The sequence below is a fragment of the Astatotilapia calliptera genome, chromosome 9 (assembly GCF_900246225.1).
Source record: "Astatotilapia calliptera chromosome 9, fAstCal1.2, whole genome shotgun sequence".
NCBI lineage: Eukaryota > Metazoa > Chordata > Actinopteri > Cichliformes > Cichlidae > Astatotilapia > Astatotilapia calliptera.
The window spans coordinates 29,010,019-29,029,470 of NC_039310.1; the positions used below are offsets into that span (position 1 = coordinate 29,010,019).

General features: G+C 42.5%; 1 protein-coding gene across 1 annotated transcript; it reads left to right on the forward strand.

The window, feature by feature from the left end:
* Nucleotides 1-9,826: 9,826 nt before the first annotated feature.
* On the forward strand, nt 9,827-18,850 carry LOC113028823 (zinc finger protein 225-like). Its single transcript, XM_026179270.1, has 3 exons — nt 9,827-9,844; nt 12,238-12,834; nt 18,164-18,850. Exons 1-3 carry the CDS (start codon nt 9,827-9,829, stop codon nt 18,848-18,850), a joined length of 1,302 nt encoding a protein of 433 aa, XP_026035055.1.
* The last annotated feature ends 602 nt before the right edge of the window (nt 18,851-19,452 follow it).

Below are 19,452 nucleotides of genomic sequence, written 5' to 3' on the forward strand. Positions count from 1 at the left end.
TGTGTTCTGGGGGCCTCTGGATGTCTGGAGTTTTGATCTCCTCCATACCTGCTTCATACCCTGGAGGACGGGGCTGTGGCCCCCCCACACCCTCTAGCAGATCATTACATGAAGGAACCTTTTAAAAAAACAAGCGCGTCCATGCTCACAGGTGTACACACGGGTGATCACACCCACAAACTACACCCCTTTTGGCTCCTACCTCAAAGCACACTGTGTTCTGTTGATCTTATAATAACAATAATGTTTAATATTTAGTATTTACTGTCATATTCCCATATATCATTGTGATGTTGTTTATTCTATTACTCTTGTTCTCTTCTGCTTGTTTTCTTTTTTCTTTCTCAGCAGGTGATCCAGGTGATCGATATATGCATTTTCTTTTTCTTTTTTTTTTCCTGCCCATTCTGTTGGTTTTTGTTTTTTGCCCTTCTCCCCCGTCCCTCTTCTCAGCTGTTTCTCTTTCCCTCTTTCTTTCTCCCCTTCTTTCCTCCAGTCAAGTCTGTCCCATATTCAGCAAGTGAAAATAAAATAAACAATAAAAGGTGAATCAAATGGACCATTATGGCAAGGCTGGGATGGTCAATTTGGTAAAGTAAATCCGTTGGGCATCTTTCTTTGCCTTTAGACAACAATTCTGATGGCAAAAGAGCCAAACGGGACAGGAAAAAAAATAAAATAAACAGATGTGTGGAAGTGAATTATAACAACATTGAGGCTTGCCACCCTCTACCCCGAAAAAATGACGGTGACAAACCAGCCATCATTGTGAGATTTGCTAACAGAAAACACAAAACAGCACTGTTAAAACAAGGAAAGAAACTGAAAGGAGCCGATGTCTTCATGAATGAACATCTGATAAAAAGAAATGCGGACATTGCCAGGAAAGCACGTTACTTGAAGAAACAGGGAAAAATTCAGAGTACATGGACCACCAACTGTAAAGTATTCATTAAACTCAATGGAACACCGGAACAAGCCAAAGTGTTGGTCAACAGAAATATGGAGGAGCTGGACAAATACTGAGGTTCAACCTACACTGGAGGCATGAACAGTAGCGGTTTTTTATACGGACGACACGGGCGGTTGCCCGGGGCGGCATCGTGGTGGGGGCGGATTCAAAAATAATAATAATAAATTGCTCGTGCTCATGTTGCCCCGACATCAGACAGCGCATATGGGGAATGTCACAGGCACCGATCGGTTTTCTATCGCCCATTTGCTGGGATTAAGGGCGCCCTCCGTTTGCGAGGTGTGCCTGCTGCTTGCGGCACAGGGAGGAGAGGGCGGGGCGGCGGGGGAGTCTCTGGCTGGCTAGAGCGGCATTTAATAACCAACTGACAAAATAAAACAATAAAAAAAACCAACAAACACGAAAACACGAGACATTATGATACAGACTTATAATTTGCACCGATGTTTTTTCGAAATTCTATAGGCGAAAAGTGAGCGCGAGAGCCCTCGGTGCTCCTGCTTGCTGCTGAAGTCAAAGTAAACTTTATTGACAGCTCCGCTACATACAGTCCAGTATATAGAGAGACGAGACGACGAGGCTCCAGTTACAGCAGTGCAAGTAAACAAACAACAAATATAAGAAGAGTAAGAAAATAAATATGCACTTTAGGACCAGGGGTAAAGGGATCAATAACAATTTAAAATTTATAATTTACAGTTTTATGATCTCACACACAACCTGTCGACAGGGGAGGGGGGCCGGCTGCTTCCAGATAGAGCACATTTCATTCATAATGATGCAAATCCAAGCCCATTATGTATTCATGATTTGAATCCTGGGTTGTGTGAAATCCCAGAAATAAAGCCTACACAAAGTGAATCTGAGAACTAAGGTGTAGGTCTGTTAGGTTATGTTGTGGTGATCCTCGGGTTGGGGGATTTGTGTTCATACTAGTGCAAAATTAAAACCAATGGAAGATGTACAAGAAAAGTTCAAAGCCATCAGGTGCTCAGTTTAGAAAAAATAGAAAAGAAGAAGAGAAACGAGCAAAAGATACAGGTAAGCAGATGTGTGATTGGATGATGGCAGGTCATCCTGAAACAATCAGAGTCAGAATACTTTATTAATCCCTAAGGAAATATGTGGGTTACAGTTGCTCCAAAAAGAAATGGTAAAAATATCAACAGTAACAGACTAAACTCCAAACAATACATTATGTTACAGATTTTAATATTAATTAGTCGTTGTCAATCGTTGATTCGTCATTGTATGACGAATTATGATGGCTGTTTGGTAGCCGTTTGCATACAATGCATTCTCTCTCTCTCTTCATATGTGTGTCTGTGTGTGTGTGTGTGTGTTTCTCTGGCGAAATTCAGTATGGTTCCGACAACAGTTTTATGTTAATGTATAATCCTTAATATGTTTTGTGTCTGTGTGTGTGGGGGGGTGGGGGGTGGGGGCAGAGGGAGTGTTCGCGCCAAACAGGCTAGGACTGCCACTTGGTATGAATACACATTTGACATGACACAACACAACACATGGCACAGTCTAAAAGAACTTCATCTGCATCTGGCAACAATATCACTATAACTCATTGGAATTCTGTTTGTCATAATCTGGAAATAAAATCAACGACATATGTAAGCAGCAATACATGAAAACCACAAGACACATGAAAGCTAGTTTACTGGCACTTTTTACAAAGATTACATTAATTTAAAGATAAACATACGCAGATGCCCAAACCCTAACAACACAAACACTACAAAAATGTATATTAGTACCACCAGATGTTCATATAATTGCATTTAAAAGTGTACAAAAAATTCTCCTGGATGACTGGAAATGAATCCTGGGATATGGTGGGCCACGAAGGATACACCCGACCCATCCTTCAAATCTGGGGAAAAGTAGGACGCATTTGTTGCCACATTTAGACGATGAATTTGGAAAGCCTTCATCACGTCGCTGTGACATAATTGCCTACAAATAGTGCATTGAAGCATCATTCCCCCTGAATTTGGACACAGCCCTCCTCTCCTGGAGCAGCTCACTTTGCTCCGCCCCCTTCTTCTCCATCATTATCTTTTTTGGCATTTGGCAAACAAGGATGTGGTGCTTTGCTGCCACCAACCATCTGGCTTGGAGTGTGGATCAGAATTTGAGCTTATCAAATAATCAAAAATGTTAAAAACCAAACCAAACAAAAAGATAATAAATTCCCCTCTCGCTCCTGCGGGTGGTCTATCCTTCAAGCTCAGGTCCTCTACCAGAGGCCTGGGAGCTTGAGGGTCCTGCACATCCTAGCTGTTCCTAGGACTGCGCTCCTTGGGCAGAGATCTCCGATGTTGTTCCTGGGATCTGCTGGAGCCAAATCTACTGATGCCACAGTAGATTTCACATTACATGAAAAGAATAACAGGGATAGGGCATTTAATTCAAACTCACATAAAGTACAGACTTACATTGATCAGTATTATAATTATGTACAAATATACACAGATGCATCAAAGAATACAGCCAGTCAAACCGGGGTAGCATTTGTTGTCCCTGAAAAGGATCAATGATGGACAGTTTACAGTGTAGCCACTGTGAGTACGAGAAAACAATTATTACAATATAATGTGTTAAATTTGCTTAGATGAGAGTGTCCACCAGTAGATCAGAGAAATAGGGAAGGATTTGTCTGTGTGTTTTAGTTTGGCTTAGCTATAGGCCTGAGAGTGTGTGTAATTTTGTAGAGGCAAAGGAATTTATTGAAACTGGGGGTCTGCCTGTCATAAAAGGAGACAGGAAGCTACAGTGGGGGATGCGGAATCTGATGCTTTAACCTGAATCTAATAAACGGTCATAATTGTTATAAACTTAGAAGTAGGTTTGCAGGAGACTCTCCACCTTATCTGTAAATGTAAGACAACAAGAGGCCAATGGCCCAGTGGATGCAGAGTGGGGGTCTCAGTGTATGTAATATCTTAACTGTGTTTTGTGTGTTGTCTAAAGGAATTTGGTGTAGCTTGGCTGAGGAGATTACTCATATGACCGGCAGGAAGTCACAGATACAGACACAGACACAGTGCTTTGACTGTTACGACGCACCCACACCTACACGCACACTCACTCACTTGCACTCACACATACACACAGGTACGTGCACACACAGGCACTCACATGCTCGTGCATACGCACACAGACACAGAGTTTGCACGCGCATTTTTAGCGGTCCGGAGCTGTAGGAGAAACACAAGTTAACTCAGAGACACAAACTGATGCGACAAAACCAGTAAGTAGGTGTACAGCGCACACTGTAGTGTGTAGCACCCAGGAGTATTAGCTTATTACGTACATGTTGGTAAGCTGTCTTGTTGCAACTGACGAACTGAAACAAACGAGCGTGCTGTGTGTGCAACAGCGCGACAAACATTACCTGTCCTTTTATTAACTGCACAAGTAGTGCTGGTCATAGCTGCTGGCTACCTGTGTAAGGCTGTCATGGGTCTGTAGCTCTGTCACCGTTTTAGGGAACATATTTAGTTTTAAAGTAAGTTTCCGGGCTTTTCCTGCCTTTCTGGAGGGATTATATTTCACTAAAAAACGATCTAATATGCATGTCCACATAATAATTATTATAATTATAATATTTTGAAAAACACGCTGTATTTTAAAGAACATACATTAAGAAGAAGATTATATTAGATTTATATTTTAAATAAGACAAAATTTGGATTTTACAGCAGTAAAATTATTGTATCTCTACAGTTTAAACATGTAATAAGCTTTGCCCCTGCACAGAGTGGATAGTGAAACAAATGGAATCATCATAAATACATTATTTCATGTTTATTACTTCCCCCTCCTCATTGCTTTATTATTGTAGCTCTAGTAATAAATAATAATGTAAGGATTCTGGATCAGCACCATGATGCCCATAGTATATACAGTATTCTGAAGAAGGTCTAAAATGTCACTGTGTGTGTTTTATTTTGATGGATTTTTAAAAAAAATATTACTCATGATATAACATTGTCCAGACATGGCTGGTAAGGACATGAGGAGGAAACAGCAGGAGCTGTGTGAGGCTACTAAAGGCAGTGCTATAACATTTTTCTCTCATCATTTTATTATAGATTAAGTGCAAGAGTTGTTAGGTGTGGATAATTAGCTTATAGTTTATTGCAATAGAAAGTTGTGCTTTGTTCTCACATAGCAAGTGGAGAGTGATATATGAAATGATGGGATGGAAGGAAGAAGAGAAGCAAAGAGTGATTCACAGGCAGAGCCTAAATTATTTCTCACAGTTTTTTGTGTCCTTATGGTTCCAAGCGCTGTCACCAATCTTTGCATTTTGTTATTATCTCATGACACTTGTTTAATCAGCTACCATCTCTCCTATGGACTTTTTAATGCCTACAGTCTCAGATCAACACAGCCCTGCCCTTCCCATATTAGATTCTTGATGAATGTGTGTTGCTGTTATTCAGCCTGGTTCAATGTGCCCCTTTTTAACTTTGAGCACCCGCCCCTTTAAACCTCTCTGCACAGCCCTGCGTAACACCACTCAGAAAGTAGAGCAGAAGTACTAACAGAGGTTCAGCAAACATTTTACAAGATACACATGATGGGACTTATAGTTGCCTTTTTATGGATTCCAGCTCATTATGGAGTCAGAGCAAATGAAACAACAGAGAGAGCTGCGAAGGAAGCCACAACACATGGGGTAGTTGACCTGGCTATTGACAGAAACAAAGAGTATCATAAGGCAAGAAATCAAGAAAAGATGGCAAAAACAGTGGGAGTAAGAAAGGAGGGGACAGTCATATACTGTGTTGAGCGGGTGGGCATTGCGGCTTTAAGCCACCCTGACATGCTTTGCTTTGCTAGTCGACGTTTCAATTCAATCTCCATACCAGTTGGTGGCGGTAATGCACCATTTTGTTATTTGCCAACAATATAAAGAAGAAGAAGCATGCTCCGTGGTGACATGCCGTACGCAGTTTGCACAGACGGAGCTACTTTTTCATCCAACGCGAGTAAGTAACTAAGTGAACTTAGAGGAGAAAACAAACTAAAGTATTGATCATAAACCACTACCAGCGTTTGGATCGATATCTGCATCGATCTGCCCACCCTTGTCTCCTGGATCGTAGCTGAGATCAGCGTGAACCACGTGGGTCTCTGCTCCCTGATCTGTTTCCTGTGTTTGGAAAGAGTTGCAGCTTCATCGCGGAGTTTCTCTCGGTTTGTGGGCTCATCTAAAGGTAAGCACCGAGCTAACTTTACTGTGAGTTCAGTTCATGTTGAGTTTAGCTCCTGAATGAGGTCTTCTGCTGCTCTCCTCGGTGTCTGTTCACAGTTTATTGTGAACACGTTGAGAGAAGAGTGAGAGAGTGTTTGGAGAAAAACACCAGCTAATCATTAGCTCAGCATGCTACTGGTGTCAACCCAGCCTCCAGTTTGAGAATTACAGTCAAGTCAGCCTCCACCATGTTTTGTGTTTCCTTTGTATTCTAAGTATTACGGCGAGATATGCGGACACCTAATTTCAAAGTAAAAGGTCGTGAAACCTGATTCCAAAGTAGAGACCAGCTTCGACTGAATTAACAAATTTGTCAAGAACATAAAAAATATTATTTAGTCTTTAGTCAGCTGCTGTGGATGAACACATGAGAGGAAGTGAACTCCTACAAAGTCTCATTTTAATGAGTCTGGCTGCTGTAAAGTGATGCACAGGAAGATGTTAACAAAAACTAATGAAACAGAGATGAAAGTAAACAGTGTTCATATTTGAAAGCACAGAGAATAAAATATATTGTGGTGGTTAATGTGCAGCTCCTGGTGATTTGGTGAAATCATGTTTTAATCGTGTTGTGGATTGAATGTTGGGTTTTATTTTATTTTGTCTACAGAAGTTTTTCCCACTTGTGATCGTTCAGATTGATTTGTTGGGTTGACTTGAATCATGTGAAGGTTTAAAGCTGCACTTCCCCCAAAAAGAATAAAGTATAATCGTGAAGAATGTAATAATGTCTTCCTGTGTCAAACACAGCTGCAGTCAAAGCAGGAAGGAAAGCACTGAAACCACTGATCAAAGCTCATTAATCAAAGACCATCAGTACTGTGGGAAATATAAATGTTGCAATATTTAAATAAGTGCCATATTAATCAAGAGGCGATAGAAGGTTTAAACTGGAAGACATTTAAAGTAGTGTTTTGCTTGTAACTGCATACGTGCCTGCGCAGATTAGAACAGGATGTACTCAGGATTAGAGCAGGGCGATATGACCAAAAATATTTATCACGATATACATTTGAAAATTTGCGATAACGATATAACTGACAATATAATTGACACTAGACAAAATGCTTTACAACTCCACAACTTTATTAGTGCAAAAAAAACATCAATGCTTAAACAAGCAGCTGGTTTTTTTTTTTTTTTATGTGCATTAAAGTTATATAAAAATGTAACAGTGCAAATTCCTTGTTGACAGTTTAACCAAAAGGCATTTCCAGTGGAAACTGGCCGACATATCCTCAGCATAACCATGTATAATATCCACAAAACTTAAAAAGAGGTTATACACACACAATACGGTAATATTATGTTGAAGAACTGTACGTATCACTCCGTGAGGCTCCTGCCTACGACAGCCGTATTGCTCCGACAATCCATCAAGCGGTGTGGCTTCGTAGCATAGCAAAGTCGTACTGAAACATTTGACAGATTTTCGAGCACCGTGTACTAGTGATGGGATTTCCGGCTCTTTTTAGAGATCCGGCTCTTTCGGTTCGGCTCACTAAAAAGAGCCGGCTCTTTCGGCTCCGAACCGGCTCTTCAGGTTGTTTTGTTGCTTTAATTTATTTATTATTAACAATAATATAAAATTATGCACAAAAGGAATTACTAACATAAAAACAAGTGGTTTTATTTATATATGTTTATATATAAATATATGCGGTGGCCCCTAGAGACAAAACACGTACAAACTCCAAAACACATTTCTAGCATGAACTGAACTTCCAAAGCCGAGCTACTAGATCACTTAAATTACACAATTGAAAGCATGTGTGTATTGTTTGTGTATTTATACACAGGCACTCATATATATATTCAAATCATTTAAAAAAAAAAGTTCATTTACCTGTTATTACCACACACCAAATCCGGTCATTGGTACTTGCTGGCTTGTGTAGCCACAAGATAACAAAGGCTCAACACTGCGCCCAGCATCCTGGAGCACTTCTGTTGTCTTTTGTACGTGTTTTGAGTTTTTACGTGCTTCTGAGTTTCTACGTGCTTCGGAGTTTGTACGTGTTTTTACGTGTTTTGGAGTTTGTACATGCTTCAGAGTTCGTACGTGATTTGAAGTTTGTATGTGCTTTGTCTCTAGGGGCCACCGTAAATATACTTTTATTTATTCACTCCACATAAAATGTAATAAATAAATCATATAATACAAAAATCAACTATTCACATTTCAAGTTTTAACTATTTAAATTTTCAGCTTTTTCCTTTCACAAATTTAAAGTGAAAAGAACACAAAACACTGCAAACCACAACACAATTAAATATAAATTATAATATGAAAACTAAAAGAACATGCATATTCTCTGTCATATGGACCTGCATGAATAAACTTTCTCAATCCTTTATCATCTGCAACTGAAAATAGTTGTGGATGATTACTATACCTTTCTAATGTTGTTGTCCCTGCCTCTCTTTCTCTCTCTCTGGCTCTGTTCCTGTGCTACTGAGTGTAACTACCGCCCCTCCCCCCTCTGCCCAGCATAAAGCACAAGGCTCGCGTGCAGAGTGAAGCGGAAAAAAAGTGCGAGAGAGAGGCTGAGAGAAAGGAAAAAAAAAAAAACCCACGTGACGGCTCGCGATAAGGAGCCGGCTCGCGTCGTTCACGTCAAAGAGCCGGCTCTAAGAGCCATTTCGTTCGCGAACGACCCATCACTACCGTGTACATAAAATCGTTTCCAGGTCAGTAAACACAACCAGAATTCCTACATAAGGCACACAGGATTATAATGGACACTGTCGATTTTCAGAAAAATCAAAGGATTGATTTTAAGTGTGCCGTATTTTCCAAACAACACTGTAATAACGGCGGCCCGCTAGCATGCGCTACCAAAAATAGTGCTTTGTTGTGTATCTGACGGACGAAAGCTAAACCAGTTCCACACCACTGAAGTTGCAGCATTTTTACAAACCAATTCTGGTTCATCCATTTCATTTAACGATCCACTTTCGCTCTTCTCATTCTGCGTCGCCGCCATGTGCGTATGTAATCACAGGCACTGCGCATGCGCATTTTACCCATATTTCATTTTCCTATCGTTGCCCAAAATTACACCGGTATTACCGTGAACGGTATGATATGGCCCGGCCCTACTGAGGATGTGTCATATACGATCATGGGGCCTCACAACGAGAAACAGGAAACAGATGGGGATGAGAGAGTGTTGAAACCGTTAGTGAGGAACGAACATCAATACAATAAAAGGAGTTGCAGACAACTGTAACTCACCATCAAATAGGACTTTCTGGCCCTGTCATAGTAAAGGGCTGCTTAGAATATTAGAGCCAATGTCACAAAGTTCCTCCTGAAGTATAAGTGAGTGAGAGAGTTTCCTCACTTTGCAGCACAACACGTCTCACAAGATTTCTACAAGCAATCAGAGTGAAATTTGTACTTTGTGTTGTCAGATGAACATATGAGACACTTTGACTCTTCAGTGCAGTGTGGAGCCTAACAAAGATCTGTTTTGTGTCCCAGCTGATCAGCAGGAGGAGAAGAGTCTGACGGAGCAGCAGAGGAACATTTTCAGCCATCTGGACTCAGCTGAGTCACTACAGAGGAAACAATGAGCTCAACACAGGAGGTGAGGAAAATATCACAGTTTCACCAAATAATCAGTCACGTCTAAAACTCTCATCCTCCCAACCTGTTATATGACTGTGTTGTATTTTAGTATATATACAATCACACAGTTAGTTTGTCTCAGATTGTTTTGCAGCATCTTTCAGTTTATGAAAAAACATAATGTCACATGTACAGACCCAATATCTGATGTCAACACATGAGGACTTACATGTAAGCTTTAATCTGCAGTTGATCAAATCCCACTGAGCAGTCCTTCCCTTTAAATCTAACCTCTCTTCTTCCTCTCCTGTCCTGTGTGTCTTATCTTTCTCCATCTCTGAGTAGGGCTGAACGATATATCGCATTTGCGATAATATCGCGACATGATCAAGTGCAATTTTCTAACCGCAAAGGCTGCGATTATACTGCGATTATAAGGCTGTCCAAATTACTACCATATCCCAGAATTCATAGCGCGGCCCAGCCAAACTCCAGTTTCCAGCAATGGCGGCCGCTACTAAGTTTTAAAATTACTCATACTAATCTTTCTGGGTCACAAAATAAACTTTTAACATATTTTCAGGCGAGAAAGTAGTTGTGTAAACATCAAATATCTGCTCGGTTTATCAAGATATCCCATATTTGCAAAAGTGCTTCGACGTTTTCAGAGGCGTCTGCTACCCACCAGCTCGACAGCTAGCCGGGAGCTCGAGGGTTACTGATGCGGCCGAGAACGGCACAACTCCCGGCACATCATTTTCAGATCACCGCGGAGTTTCGCTGCTCGGGTTAAACGTAATATATAAGTCACTTAGACAACCTAAAAATGTTATTGTTGGGCTTTTTTCAGTGTTTTGTTTGTTCGTGAGTAAATCGGTTTGGCTGAGATTAAAGTTATTATTATTTTAGATAGCAAGAAGCAGACGGCCGAGTTTATTAAACTCCACCGAGACAGCAGTGACGCTAATCAGAACTAGCCTTCTGATTAGCTAATCAGAAGGCTAGACCGTCCAATTTCACGCCTTTAAATTTTAAAGGCGTGTTTGTGTGTGTGTTTATACAATTGCTATTATGTTTGCACTTTATGTGTAATGTTACTGACTGCAGAGATCAGTAAGATGTGTGTATTTTTTATTTATTAGTTTTATTTATTTAATATTATTTTTTAATTGAATGACTGTCTAGTAGTTCACAGATGTCGAAAAACTGAGTGTGGTAAAGCCACTGATTTTTTTTTTATGTATATTTCTGCAATCTGCACATTGTACTGACTTTCATTTTAATGTTTACACCAGGGTTCCTTGTCAGCACTTTATGCTCAGATGTTTGTAAGCTAAAAATAAACTATTGTGTATGTTCAAATATACTGTTGTGATTGAAGAAGTTAAATAAAAATGTCAGTCATCAATTCATGCATCACCTCATGTCATCATAACAGAGGTCTGTCTTCCAGGAAAGAACAGTTTAAAATAATAATAATAATAATAAATAATAATGGATTGGATTTATATAGCGCTTTTCAAGGCACCCAAAGCGCTTTACAATGCCACTATTCATTCACTCTTGCATTCATACACAAATTAATGTAATATAGTATTGGCCATACTATATGATGTATTGCTTGTCTTTGTTTAATAATACAGAAGACAAAGACCTTAAAAAATAATCGCATATCGCATCGCAATCGCAATATTGGGGCAAAAAAATCGCAATTAGATTATTTTCCATAATCGTTCAGCCCTATCTCTGAGTGAAGTTAGCTCTCTTTCTTTTCTCTCCCTGTGATGTACAGCAGCTGGACCTTTAGCCAACAACACACTGTGAGACAAACTGCACACAAACAGTTTGTGTGTTTGCTGATGTTTGTTGATAGAAACGCTGCATTTGAAATTACCTGTTTGTTCAGGTGCTGTGCCAAAAAGAAAGAAGAACAACGTCTCACTTTAACTCCTGACTATGACTCACAGTTTTGCCTCTTTCATCTCTTTTTCTGTTTCATACCCTGGTGATTAGTACACGATCAGGATTGTCTTTCATGTGTTACTTTTCAGGCTCAAATCAGTTTGATGTTTGATGCCCTTAGTGATGAAATAACTCCCCTCAAATTTCTCAAACCAAAAGTAAAAAGTCTGTTTTGAAAATATAATGAGTAGAAAGTCTTTTTTTCTGTGGGGAGTAAAAGTAAAGAAAAAATATTCTAGAGTGTTTAAACAGTGATTAATTATTTTAACACCAGGTTGGATGTAATGTGTTAGAACTTCCAGCAGGTGGGGATAAGAGACCTTTAAGGTGTTTGGTGCCACACTCCACCTTCAGGTTTAAAACTAGTGTTAATGGAGGGAGTTTGAAGGTTGAGTTTGTTCCACGACTGCATTTCACTCACTGCCTCTGTTTGTATCTCTGTCACTGCAGGACCAACATGGAGCCAGAAGTCAGCGCTCTCAGGAGGCCGACAAACCTCACAGAAGAAAGGGAGAGAAAAAACACACCTGTGACGAGTGTGGGAAGGATTTTACTGAGAAGTGTTTACTAAAACGTCATCAGGTCATCCACACTGGAGAGAGACCGTTCAGCTGTGACTTGTGTGGAAAGACTTTTTCCTGGAAGAGTGGCCTAAAAGCACACCAACTCATCCACAGTGGAGTTAAAGCGTACAGCTGTGATCAGTGTGGCAGAGCTTTTACTGACAGTAGCAGCTTACAGAGGCATCTAGTTACCCACTCTGGAATTAAGGCATACAGCTGTGACATTTGTGGAAAAACTTTCAGCCTGAAAGAAACTCTAAATACACACCTACGCATTCACACCAGACATTTTGTGTACTGCTGTGATCAGTGTGGCAAACAGTTTATAACCAACACGCAGTTACAACGCCACATGTTGACCCACTCGGAGGAGAGACCTTATAAATGTGACCTGTGTGAGAAGACTTTTAAATCTCCACATTACCTGAGACGACACCAACAGATCCACACCAGAAAGAGACTCTCGAAGCGCAGTTACTGTGAGGTATGTATTTTTATCTTGTCATTTTAGCCTGACTGTTTGGAACAACTCTGCAAATTAAACTGTGTTAGCATGTTAGCAATTCTACTGCATGGAAAAGGCTGCATCTGAGGCGGCACAGTTAATCTGCCTCAGATTGTTTTGCAGCATGTTTCATAATCTGAAAAAAAAACCCATAATGTAACATGTACAGACCCAATATCTGATTTCAACACATGAGGACTTACATGTAAGCTTTAATCTCCAGTTGATCAAATCCCACTGAGCAGTCCTTCCCTTTAAATCTAACCTCTCTTCTTCCTCTCCTGTCCTGTGTGTCTTATCTTTCTCCATCTCTGAGTGAAGTTAGCTCTCTTTCTTTTCTCTCCCTGTGATGTACAGCAGCTGGACCTTTAGCCAGCAACACACTGTGAGACAAACTGCACACAAACAGTTTGTGTGTTTGCTGATGTTTGTTGATAGAAACGCTGCATTTGAAATTACCTGTTTGTTCAGGTGCTGTGCAAAAAAGAAAGAAGAACAACGTCTCACTTTAACTCCTGACTATGACTCACAGTTTTGCCTCTTTCATCTCTTTTTATGTTTCAAACCCTGGTGATTAGTACACGATCAGGATTGTCTTTCATGTGTTACTTTTCAGGCTCAAATCAGTTTGATGTTTGAAACCAAAAGTAAAAAGTCTGTTTTGAAAATATAATGAGTAGAAAGTGGTTTTTTTCTGTGGGGAGTAAAAGTAAGGAAAACAAGGAAAAAATGATTTCAGAGTGTTTAAACAGTCATAAATTATTTTTAACACCAGGTTGGATGTAATGTGTTAGAACTACCAGCAGGTGGGGATAAGAGACCTTTAAGGTGTTTTGTGCCACACTCCACCTTCAGGTTTAAAACTAGTGTTAATGGAGGGAGTTTGAAGGTTGAGTTTGTTCCACGACTGCATTTCACTCACTGCCTCTGTTTGTATCTCTGTCACTGCAGGACCAACATGGAGCGAGAAGTCAGCGCTCTTAGGAGGCTGACAAACCTCACAGAAGAAAGGGAGAGAAAAAACACACCTGTGACGAGTGTGGGAAGGGTTTTATTTCCAAATGTCACCTGAAACTTCATCAGGTCAGCCACACTGGAGAGAGACCGTTCAGCTGTGACTTGTGTGGAAAGAGTTTTTCCTGGAAGGGTTCCCTAAAAAACCACCAACTCATCCACAGTGGAGTTAAAGCGTACAGCTGTGATCAGTGTGGAAGAGCTTTTACTCAAAGTGGCCACCTACAGAGTCATCTAGTTACCCACTCTGGAATTAAGGCATACAGCTGTGACATCTGTGGGAAAACCTTCAGCCGGTTAGGGAACCGAAATACACACCTACGCATTCACACCGGACATGATGTGTACTGCTGTGATCAGTGTAGCAAACAGTTTATAACCAACAAGCAGTTACAACGCCACATGTTTACCCACACTGAGGAGAGACCTTATAAATGTGACCTGTGTGAGAAGGCTTTTAAAGCTCCACATTTCCTGAGACTACACCAACAGATCCACACTAGAAAGAGACTCTCCAAATGCAGTTACTCTGAGGTATGTATTTATATTTTTATCTTGTCATTTTAGCCTGACTGTTTGGAACAACTCTGCTCATTAAAACTGTCTCAGCTAGGGGTGGGTTTTGATAATCAATTTACTGATTAAAATCAATTCTGGCTTGGATAACGTGACATCAATTCATTAAAATCCTGAATCGATTTTTTTAATATAATTTTATTTTGCTCGAAAAGCCCCGAATCTCAGTTGAAACCTTACAAAATTTTGACAACCACCAAACAGTAAATGAGAGCAGGTACACGGATTCTGCACAAAGACGTAAACACAAAGCGCCGACCCGCGGATCAGAATCAGTGAGTTGTCGCCCTTCTCACCTGACAGCACGGACACGGTCGGGGCTGAAAGCTTGCAGCTCACTGATTCTGATGTTTCGTCAATTCTACTGCATGAAAAAGCAGCTTTTTTTTTTTTTTTTTTTTTGCCTGTCCCATTTGGTTCTTTAGCCATCAGAATTGTTGTCTGAAGGCCAACAAGGATACCCAGTGGATTTACTTTGCCAAATGGATCTTCATGGCATTGCCGTATTGGTCCATTTGGTCGATCTTTGTTTTTATTATTTATTATATTTTCTTTTCAGATGTTACAGACGGGACAGACATCAGTGAGGGATAGGAAAGGGAGAAAGAAAGAGGAAGGAAAGGAAAAACAGAAGGGGAGAGGGACAGTGAGAAAGGGGGGGAGAAAAAAAATAAAAATCTCCTGGATCACCTGTTGAGAGAAGAATAGAAAACAAGCAAAAAAAGACAAAAAAAAACAAAGCAACATACTAAACACAACACCATCGCATTAATCTAGCTAAGTGTAAACAGCAGTAAATACTAAATATTCAATGTTGTTGTGCAGCACGCAGGACAGATGTGCTTCGAAGTAGTAGCCAAGAAAGGTGTAATTTAAGTCTACGAGCAGTGAACACCCGTGTGCATACCTGTGTGGATCAGCGTGCTTGTATTCCAAAGGTTTCTCCATGTAACGATCTGCTAGGGAGTGTGGGGGGGGCCACAGCCCCGTCCTCCAGGGTATGAAGCAGGTATGGAGGAGATCAAAACTCCAGACATCCAGAGGCCCCCAGAACACAAGAAACCAAGGAAGACCAACAGAGGGGCAGCCGCGCCACTGTCCCAGAAAGAGCTGAGGAGAGTCCCAGATGAGGGTTCACTCAGCAGCTGCGGAGCAGAAGCCAGGGGGAGTTGCAGTGACGCGCCCGTGAGCTCCGCCGGCAGCCAGCTGTGCCTGAGTGACCGAGCCCCAGGCCGAGAGGCCGGGGGCACCCCACCTCCGAAGTGGTCCAAGCGAGCCCCAGGTTCCAGGCCCCGATAAGCGGCCGCCAAGGAGTGAGCCGGTGTGTACCTGGGCGCCCACCCCCAGACACAAATAACCACCAACGCACCGACACCTGAGGGAGTCCGCCACTGGCAGGGGAAGTGGTGGTGGGTGGAGATATGCCTCCAAACCTTGGAGGGCCTGAGGTGTCCCCAGAGAGGTGGTGTCTGATACCCAACCTGACATATAGACACAGACATACAGGCACACACAGACACAAACATCCATTCCCCCCCTCATGCTCTCATATGCACTCACTCCACACTCAACCAACGTGGAGACAGACATAAAGAGACGTTGTACACACGATCACACTCCCCAAGCGTACTCTACAAACCGGGTCTAGGTACCCTTGCCCCTGGAGGGGGGAACTGCACCCAGACCCAGGTGGTGTTACCCTTTTCCCTGCGGTGGGGAGAGGCAGACCACCCCGACTCCGTAGCAGCAGGGAGGCCCCACACTCCAGACCGCAGTCGGACGGCCAACTCCTCCTAGCCCTCCCGCTCCAGCAGGCCGCAGAGAATGGGGGTGGGAGAAGACTCCAAACCTCCCTCCACCCGCTCATTGTAGTGTTGATGCATGTGTGTTCTAAGGTGCATTTAAAACCCAGGAGGGCATGGAGCTACCTGCCAGAGAGCAGCAGGTAAGCGCATAGTCCCTCCTGATAGCCCTCAATGTCTAAGTGTATTTAAAATTGAGAGGTGGGCAACGACGCCAGGGGTGAGGTATACACCCTGATGGTAATATGGACTCCGTGATTGTGCACACCCCTAAGATCCTATATGTATGTGTAATGAGAGTGTGAATAATGTGAATGTCTAAGTTGTGGGATAAAATTGAGGCAGAGGCAGCCGGAAGGGGACAGAGGGGGGGGTAGCCTCCTCTGCACCCTGGTGACATACCCCTACTCCAAGGCCCTGCATGTGTGGGTGGTTGTGGTGGAGCGGGAAGAGGGAGGCAGCTGGAGATGGGGAGGGAAGGAAGGGAGGGGCAGGTGTTAGATTTGTATTGTTGATTGTCATTTATGCTTAGAAATATTTACTTATATATGCTTAGAGTTTTGTAATTAGTTGTAGATTGGTAGAGGTTTTGATCCTTGATAGTCTGCAAACTTTGTGTGTATTAGACAGCACTTTGGGAGCATGAGAGGTTATACCGTGTCTTATTATTTTATGGTAGGATTAACGTAGTTGCGTCTGTTCTAGTCTAAGTGCTCTTTGTTTAGATAAACTGCAGGACTTCCTCACCGTGTTATCTAGGATGAACCATCTAGGGTGAGGGGGAGGCTACCCTCTTCCTGACCAAGGATGTTTGACCCTTTGATCAGCAGTCCCCACACACACACACACACACACACACACACACACACACACAGGCAAGGTACTCTTTGTTTGTATGTAGACGTCGTATGTTAATGAACCTATGCATATTCATGTAACCTCAATAAAAGGACAGTGTATGGGAGAACGGACGAGACCAACTGGAGTCAAGCGGTTGTCCGGTTCTCTCCCGTGCACGAGTAACATGAAGAACTTTGCCTACTTGTGTCTTGCTTAGCAGTGTAATTATATTGTCTTAACGTTCCAGCGAATAGGTTTATGCTACAAACCTAACAGCAGGTAACCCCTCCCTGGGGCCAGCTCCCCCGCTGACCCCAGTAGGCACTCCCACACTCCGCGACCCGCCAGAGGAAGAGGGCCCAGGCCCATCCAGACCGGGGCCCAGTGCAGCAGCGCCTCCCGGCCCCACAGAGCCCGGGACAGTTCACCCAACCCCACCACAGAAAAAGCTGCACCCACCCCACCATCCACTCATCTTCCAGACTACATAAGACAGTAAACGCCCAGGCTGAGATCTTCCTCCACCTCTCCTGTATCTCCCCCTCCTGCAGAGAGAGTCCCTGAAGAGAGGAAAGCTCCTGCAGATGTGACCATCTCCCCCACCAGTTGAAGAGCCCCCCAGGTGGCTCGACGCACCGGCGGCACCCTGCTCCAGGGCTGGGCCCCCATGCACCCGCCCGCCCACAACCCCGGCAAAACACCAACCAGGACCCAAGCCCCCGAGGCCCGGCCCGGGCCCCAGCCCAGAGACGGAGCGCCCCCAGAACCTCACGCCCATCCCGGACCCACCCAGGGGCAGCCAGGCTACCAGGTCAGTAACCCACGTCCGTCAGCACAGACCCTCCCCTAGCCCCGCTGCACGCAGCCGCGAGGAAACAGTCACCTGAGAGCCAACAGAGCCCCGCTACCCCGGGTTGAGCCCCCCAAGGAAGATGCCTTGAAAAAGCAGCTCTGAGTGATTATTCAGATTTTCATTTCAGTTATGATTTTGTTTTTTATTCGCTCTTTATTTCAGGCGACGTTCAGGATAAAAATGTTGAAGGACTGACTTACACTGTCTTTGTGTCTTTGTTTAGAAGCAGAGTGACACAGATGGATCCAGTTCTCAACCCTGTCATCACTGTGTTGGTGGGAAAGACTTTCGTTGTGACCTCTGTGGAAAAAATTTCAGTCACCAATACACCCTAAAAACACATCAACGTAGACACACTGGAGACAAACTGAAATACTGCAAAGAATGTGGAAGAAGCTTCACCACATCAAGTGGATTAAAACGCCATGAACTCATTCACAGTGGGGTTAAAAAGCACATCTGTGATCAGTGTGGGTCATCTTTCATTACTGCAAGTGGGCTTAAAACACACAAACAAGTCCACACAGGAGAGAAACCATACAAGTGCAGATACTGTGACAAAAGCTTCTCACAATCAGCTAATCGTAACTATCATGAACGTGCACACATGGAAGGAAACTACAGCTGTGACCAGTGTGACAAGAACTTCAGGAATCTCAGTTCATACTCCGAACACAAACGATCCCACGTTACTAATAAACTGTTTCACTGTTACCAATGTGCCCAAACATTCACCTCATTGTCTGCTCTGTGCAAACATCAGCGTGATCACTCAGGGCTGAAATCACTCCCATCACTGGATCACAGTGAATCTAAAGAGACAGAAAGATCCTCTGGTTTCAGGGTCAGACTCAAAACTCTTGAGATCAGGCTCCACAGAGTTCAGAGTGAATCTCCTATAAAGATCTGATGAGGCAACTATGAATGAAAATGGTTCCCTAGTCTCATTTTAAGCTTTCTAAACTGTTCTGCTTCAGTGTTCATGTCGAGTGGTTCGCTTTGTTCCAGCAGTTGGATGAAGAATTTTTAGCTGTGATTTCATTTCCTGTATTTCAGAGTAAAGGCTGAAGTGACAAATGGAAACATGTTTACAGTCACAGTCAGATGAACTGTTTTCAGTGGCACAGATGGAGGTTTATCAGAGGAGGAGACTTGGCTGTTCTCCACTCACACTGAACAGGGTTCCTGCAGCTTATTAAAAATCTGACCTGAAAGTTATGAAAAATTTCCTTGTAACACTGAGTTACAGTAGGGGGGCTGCTCCGTAATCCAGTTCAATAACACATCTCCTGACATTAAACATAAGCTTATTTAATAATGTGGATCTCTTTTGTCCAGATTTTTATTCAGAGGCAGCAACTGTGGTAAGAATTGACCCGGATGTTTATATATCTTAAAGTTTAGTATCAAGTTCATTTCCTTGTTGATGCAGAGCCAGAATTTAGATATTTTTAGACAATCCCATAGAAGATGCATGTAAGTTCCATCTGCTGTTTTACATTTGAGAAAAAT